This window comes from Dromiciops gliroides, chromosome 1 (assembly GCF_019393635.1).
Source record: "Dromiciops gliroides isolate mDroGli1 chromosome 1, mDroGli1.pri, whole genome shotgun sequence".
NCBI classification, from domain to species: domain Eukaryota; kingdom Metazoa; phylum Chordata; class Mammalia; order Microbiotheria; family Microbiotheriidae; genus Dromiciops; species Dromiciops gliroides.
The window spans coordinates 313,515,339-313,521,948 of record NC_057861.1 but is presented as its reverse complement, the minus strand read 5'-3'; the positions used below and the strand labels follow the sequence as shown (position 1 = coordinate 313,521,948).

Genomic DNA, 6,610 nt, shown 5'->3' with positions numbered 1-6,610 from the left:
GAGAGAGAGTAGATAGAATATTTTCTCTGAGGGGAAGGCACTATCAGCTGGGAGGAGTGGGAAGGGCCTCCTGAACAAAGAGGGATTTGAGTTGGGTCTTGAAGGAAGGCAGGAAAATTTAGAGGTGGAGGTGAAGAGGTGGAATATTTTGGGCATAGGGGAGAGCCCCTGAGAAAGCATGGAGATGGGAGATGGAAGTAGCTGTTTAAGGAATGGCAAGGGGGCCACTTTGGCTGGCTCATGGTTTGTGTGGACGGCTGTAAAGCATGAGAAGACTAAAAAGGTAGGAAGGGACCAAGTTATGAAGGCTTTAAATGCCAGTTTATATTTGATCCTGGAGATAATTGTTGTTATTCTCATTTTTTTATTTTTAAAATTCCATAAATTAACCCATTTATTGTTGGACTATGGGCTACAGATATTTGATGGGGAGAAGCTTTTACTGGTCTTTCAATTCCTTCAGTCTTCTGATGGCGGATTTGACTGTAACTGCAGAGATGGTATTGTAGGTCCATGTACCACCAGCTACTGTTTTCATACAGGATCCACAATGCCAGATATCCACAGCCTGTCTCTTCATTTTGGTCTTGCCACAGAAGGAACAGGTATACTTGGCATGCTGGCTAATTTCAATTTTCTTCACCATTTTTCTGAGGGATTCACCATAATGTGTTTCATATTTACCAACAATTCTGACCCTTTTGGTGCATTTAGCCCTGTTGCCAGTTATGGCCCGGAACTTGAAGAGCTATTCAGTCATTTTTTAGTCCTGTCCAACTTTCCATGACCCCATTTGGGTTTGGTTTTTTTTTTTTTTTTGCAAAGATCTTGGAGTGGTTTGCCATTTACTTCTCCAGCTCATTTTACAGATGAGGAAACTGAGCCAGACAGGGTCACAGAGCTACTAAGTGTCTGGAGATATTAGGGAGCCTTTGGAGCCCACTAAGAGTGTGTGTGTGTGTGTGTGTGTGTGTGTGTGTGTGTGTGTGTGTGTGTGTGTGTGGTAGTCACACCTCAGACCTATGCTTAGAAAAGTCACTTTGTCATTGAACTAGAAGATAGATTGGAATGGGAGAACTTGTTAGAAGGCTACTTAAGTAGTGCAGGTGAGAGGTTATAAGAGCCTGAATTAGGGTGTAAACTGTGGGAATGAGAGAAAGAAACATATATGAAAGATTTTATTAAAGTTCAAAAATGACAAGATTTAGGAACAGGTTACATATGTAGAGAGTGAGAATGAGGAGCAGAGAATGACACTTAGCTTGTGAGCCTGGGTGACTTGAAGATGGTGTTATGCTTGACACTAATAAGAATCTGGGAAGAAGGAATGGTTTGGAAAAAAAAAGATAATGAGTTCTGTTGAGTTTGACATCAGACTATGGAACATGCTGTTCAAGATGTTAAAGTGGCAGTAGCACAGGAGAGAAGATAATGCAGCATATAATAGATTTGAGAATCATTTACATACATGGAGATGATATTTGAGCCTATGGGCACTGATCACCAAGTGAGATACCATAGCAGGAAGAGAAGTGGGCCCAGGGTAGGGCCTTGGGACACACCCAAGTTAGTGGGTGTGACAAGAAGGAAGAACTGGCAAAGGAGTCCAAGGAGGGGTTGAACAGATAGGAGAAGAACCAGGAGAGAGGTTAGTGTTACAAAAGACTAGAGAGGAGAGAATCTCAAGGAAAAGAAAATAATCAATGGTGCCAAATGCAGCAAAGAATTCAAAGAGGAAAGAAGACTGAGAAAAGACCATTAGATCTGTCAATTTACTAATTTTTTTCTTATGATGCAATAATATTCCATTATATACAGAGAGGCAAACAAACTCTTAGATTTCTGGGAAAATTCTAGAACGGATGATTAAAGACATGGTTAGGAAACATCTAGAAAGGTGTGATTTTAATTAAAATTTTTTTTTTTTTGCTGGGCAATGGCAATGACAGCTAATACAGTCAAGTGTCTGAAGCCGTATTTGAACTCAGGTTCTCCTGAATCCAGGGCTGGTGCTTTATCCACTGCGCCACCTAGCTGCCCTAGAAAGGTATGATTACAGAGAACTATCATGGCTTCACTAAAAACAAATCATACCAGACAAATATAATTTCATTTCTTGACAGGATAGTTAAACTAGTAGATGAATGGAATTCTGTGGATATAATTTATCTAGATTTGTAAAGTTTTTAAAAAAATAAATAGCACATACTATTCTCATGGAAAAAATGTAAAGATATGGATTAGATGATGATGCAATTAGATAGATTCATAGTTGTTTGGATGGCTGGATTCAAAGAATAGTTGTTAATAGCTCAGTGTTAACAGGGCAGTGGAATGCCCAAGGGATGTGTAATCACTCCACATTGTTTCACATTTTTATCAATGACTTAGAAGGCATGTGCTCATCAGCTTTGTAGAGGACATGAAGCTGGGAAGGATAGCTAACAAGGCAAATGACAAGGTCATGTTCTTAAAGACTTTTGGGAGTCTAGAACAGTGGGTTGAATCTAATAACATGAGACTCTAAAGAGAAAAATAGAAAGCTAGTTTGAGACAGCTAAGTGGTACGGTGGATGGAGTATGGTGTCTGGAATCAGGAAAGACCTAAGTTCAAATCTGGCCTCAGACACTTACTAGCTTTGTGACCCTGGGAAAGTCATTTAATCTCTCATTTTCCTCATCTGTAAAATGAGAATGAAGATAGCACTCACCTCCCAGGTGTGATGTGAGGATCAAATGATACAAAAAGCACTTAGCACAGTGTCTGGCTTATAGTAGGCCCTATATAAATGTTACCTATGATCATCCTCATTATCATTATCATATAACGTCTTAGATGATATACTCATCAGTTTTATACATAGTCTATACATGGTACATAGTAAGCTCAACATAAATGGTTATTATTATTATTATTGTTATTGTAGGGCAGTTGGAGTTAAGTGACTTGCCCAGGGTCACACAGCTAGTAAGTGATAAGTGTTTGAGGCTGGATTTGAACTCAGGTGCTCCTGACTCCAGGGCTGGTGTTCTATCCACTGCACCACCTAGCTGCCCCTGTTATTTATTATTATTATTAATGTCATATACTTGGATATGAAAAAGCAACTTCACAAGTACATAAGATGGGGGAGGTACATAGGCAGCCATTGTAATGAAAAAAGATCCAGGGGTTTTAGTGGACTGCCAGGTCAATGTGAGTAGGCAGTGCAAAAACAAAACAAAAAAAACAAAAAACTACAGCTACCATGAGCTGCATTAAGAAGGTATAGCTTTCGGGGCGGCTAGGTGGCGCAGTGGATAGAGCACTGGCCCTGGAGTCAGGAGTACCTGAGTTCAAATCCGACCTCAGACACTTAGCACACACTTACTAGCTGTGTGACTCTGGGCAAGTCACTTAACCCCAATTGCCTTACTAAAAAAAAAAAGAAGGTATAGCTTTCAAGAACAGGAAAACACTAGTCCCGCTGGACTCTGCCTTCATCAGTATTGTAGTATGGTTTTAGTTCTGGGCTCCATAATTTGAAAAGGGCATTGGTAAGCTGGAGTATCCAGAGGAGGACAAGGGCCTTGTGTTAATGAGAACCTTGATTTATATTTTACTAAAAAAATTGAGTACAGTCACTAAGAGCTCTCTCTTCTTCTCCCTCCTTATCTCACATCACTCAGATGCCTTCCACTATTATCTCCTCCTTCATCACTGTCCCACACAAAGAGGTGATCCTTCTCCTTGCCAAGATAAACCCCTCTACATTCACAAGTGATCTCAGTCCAACCCATCTTCTCTAGCTGATTGACCCCTGTATCATCCCCATTCTCTAATTAATTTTCAATCATTCCTTCTACTGGTTGCTTCCCTGCTGTCTACAAACATATCTCCCCTATTCTCAAAAAACCATCACTTGATCTGTCCATCCTTGCTAGCTATCATCCCATATTTCTCCTCCCTTTCGTAGCTAAACTTCTTGAAAACACTGTCCATAATCGATTTCTCCAATTTCTTCTTCTCACTCTCTTACTTAAAGTTTGGCCTCTGACCTCATCACTCAACAGTAACTGCTCTCTCCACATGGTCTTTCCTCCCCCTTAATCAATGATCTCTTAATTCCCAAATATAATAGCCTTTTCTCAATTTTGATACTTCTTAACTTCTCTGAAGCCTTTAACAATGTTGATCACCCACTTCTCCTTTTTTTACTTGCTACATATCTTTTCTCTTCATTTCTTCTGACAGTAGGGAAGGAACCAGTAGAATGAATGATTGAAAGGCTGTCACTTGGAACTCAACACAACATTTAAGTGTCTATCATGAGCAAGAAAAGACAGTGTGCTGGGTTCTGAGGATCCAGAGACCAAAATGAAATAATCCTTTCCCTCAAAGAGCTTCTTGGGAAAAAAGGACTAAACTTATTTTTATTGACATCAGAGGGAGACCTAGGAACAATAGGTTGAAGTTAGAGACACAAATTTAGGCTTGAAGTTAAGTAAAATCTTCCTAACTTTAAAAAAAAATTGAGCTCTATGATTTCCATCAGTGTAGTGAACTTCTCGTAGAGCTTCTTTTAGAAGATGCAGATTAACAATAGCTCTGTAATTTGTTTTAGAGAGCTTCCTGGTATATTGAGCGCTTATGACATGTCTGTGGTCAAACAGGTCCTATGTGTAAGTTTTGGTAAGTTTTGAACCCAGGTCTCCCTGAGACCAGGACCTGCCCTCTAACCATTACACCACATAATTTCCTTCTCCATGATCTGGGCTGTCCAAAAGTGGAATGGGATGCCTTAGGATGTGTTGGGTTCTCCTTACCACAGGTATTTATGTAAGGACTTGCCTGTTAGGAATGTTGTAGAAGAATATAATATTATAGAAGGTGATGCAGTAGCTAGAGTGCTGGGCCTGGAGTAAGGAAGACTAATTTTCATAAGTTCAAATCCAGACTCAGACACTTAATAGCTGTGTGATCCTGGGCAAGTCACTTTACCCAGTTTGCTTCAGTTTCCTCATATGTAAAATGAGCTGGAGAAAGAGTCAGACATGACTGAAAATGACTGAACAACAACAAAATCATAGAAGGGTCTTTTACTCAAATATAATAATAGATAAGATGACTCTGTGGTTCTTTTCGACTAACATTCTATGATGTCTGAAGTAATTTCTGGCTAGAAAGTCTAAGACCTCGAGAAGAGACTATAAGAAATTCAGGTTGCACTGAAGAGAGAATTTCCTGCAATTGAAGGGTGATAAAATAGGTGACTAAAGGAGGCCTTGATTTCCATAGATAGACCCATGATTTCATTGGTACAGGGAATTTCCAGGGGAAGAAACTCCCTCTACCAATGAAGGTTGACAACTTTTATAACATATAGTCTTAGAGAGTTGTCAGTAACATTGAGAGGTTGTCGGGGTCACACAGTTCTCTTCCTGTTAGTCTTTAAAAAGTATTTCTCTTCTATGTGTTCTTGTTCTTTAGGTGTTTAGGCATTTGTTTTCAGATATTTTCCCAGTAGTGGAGATGAGTATGTCCTGAGACCCTTATGCCCCATCATATATATTTGTAAAATAGACCATTCAGGACTAGAACTAAGCCCAACCCCTGCCCGCTGGAAAGAGGGAGCAGATTTTTGCCATGATAATGGGAAAAAAAAGAAACTTCATGAGAAGGCCCAAGGCCCTTTACAACAAGTAGATTCTATGATTCTGACAGATGACCTGTCAAGATCCACCCCTGGTGTTCCTGACAAGACAAACTACACCAGAGAAAGCCCCATGCACATAGAGTATCAGAGACATACCCATCAAGTTCATACAGGTGCTCAGAGAGGGCAAATTGATTCTCTCAACAGGACTTTGACCCTGAAGGGATGTGATAGCTCAGGGCTTGCTGAGCTCCCATTCATCTGGAGACAAGGAAAACTATTTCCTACACCTGTATGTGACTCTTGGTTAAAAACCACAGGGACATGACTACACTAGAAGTTACCTCCTTAAAGTTCCATTCTCTGCCCTGGGCCAAAGCACCTGTTCGATTTGGCTGGACAAGTGCCAATGACTTTGAACTGGAATGCTGATGTACCAGAATGTTAATGAGCTTGGGAAGGAAGAACCCAGGTGGCTATTTGGTTTCCAGAGGCCTCTGGATTTCATGGCTGGCTTTTCCACCAACTCACTGGATGCCTGCTGTGATTTCCTCTCTCTGGGCCTGACTTTTTTCATCTGTAAAATAGAGATTTTACCTTCTTGCCACAGGATGGAGGGGAGACGAATTAAGGAAATGGAGAGGAATGTAAAGCGTTTCAATGCCGCTTACCCCACTCATTCATTCAATAGCTGGGTGAAAAATTTAAGGAAACTGCCCCTTGTATTTAAAGGATCAAGATGTTCTTCTAGCTGTTGTTCAGCTGTAAGATTGTGCAAGATTTCACTTGGGAGAAGTGTAGAAGGGCGTTTTCTCAAAATCACTTAATTACTTGTTCTAGGGAAACTCTCCTTTTTCTTATTTTTTAGGTGAAATGGGAAATAACTGAGCTCTAAATGTTGAGATAAGGTTTCTGATGAAGTTAATGTATACAAAGTGCAAATTACCACATAAATACCAATGATTAGGATTCCA

General features: G+C 40.2%; 1 protein-coding gene across 1 annotated transcript; it reads right to left on the bottom strand.

The window, feature by feature from the left end:
- Positions 1-439: 439 nt before the first annotated feature.
- On the bottom strand, positions 440-3,780 carry LOC122748699 (60S ribosomal protein L37a-like). The gene is made up of 2 exons (XM_043994576.1): positions 3,661-3,780; positions 440-748 (listed from the first exon to the last, which is right to left on the bottom strand). The coding sequence occupies exons 1-2, from the start codon at positions 3,778-3,780 to the stop codon at positions 440-442; spliced, it is 429 nt and encodes a 142-aa protein (XP_043850511.1).
- Positions 3,781-6,610: the final 2,830 nt, after the last annotated feature.

Bases quoted from the DNA above. Each gene is read 5' to 3' on its own strand.
- LOC122748699 (XM_043994576.1), bottom strand. From the start codon at position 3,780: ATGGGTTGGACTGAGATCACTTGTGAATGTAGAGGGGTTTATCTTGGC. The intron at 749-3,660 runs GTGAGATAAGGA...ATGACTGAATAG, and splicing joins GTGGAAGGCATCTGAGTGAT to CTCTTCAAGTTCCGGGCCAT.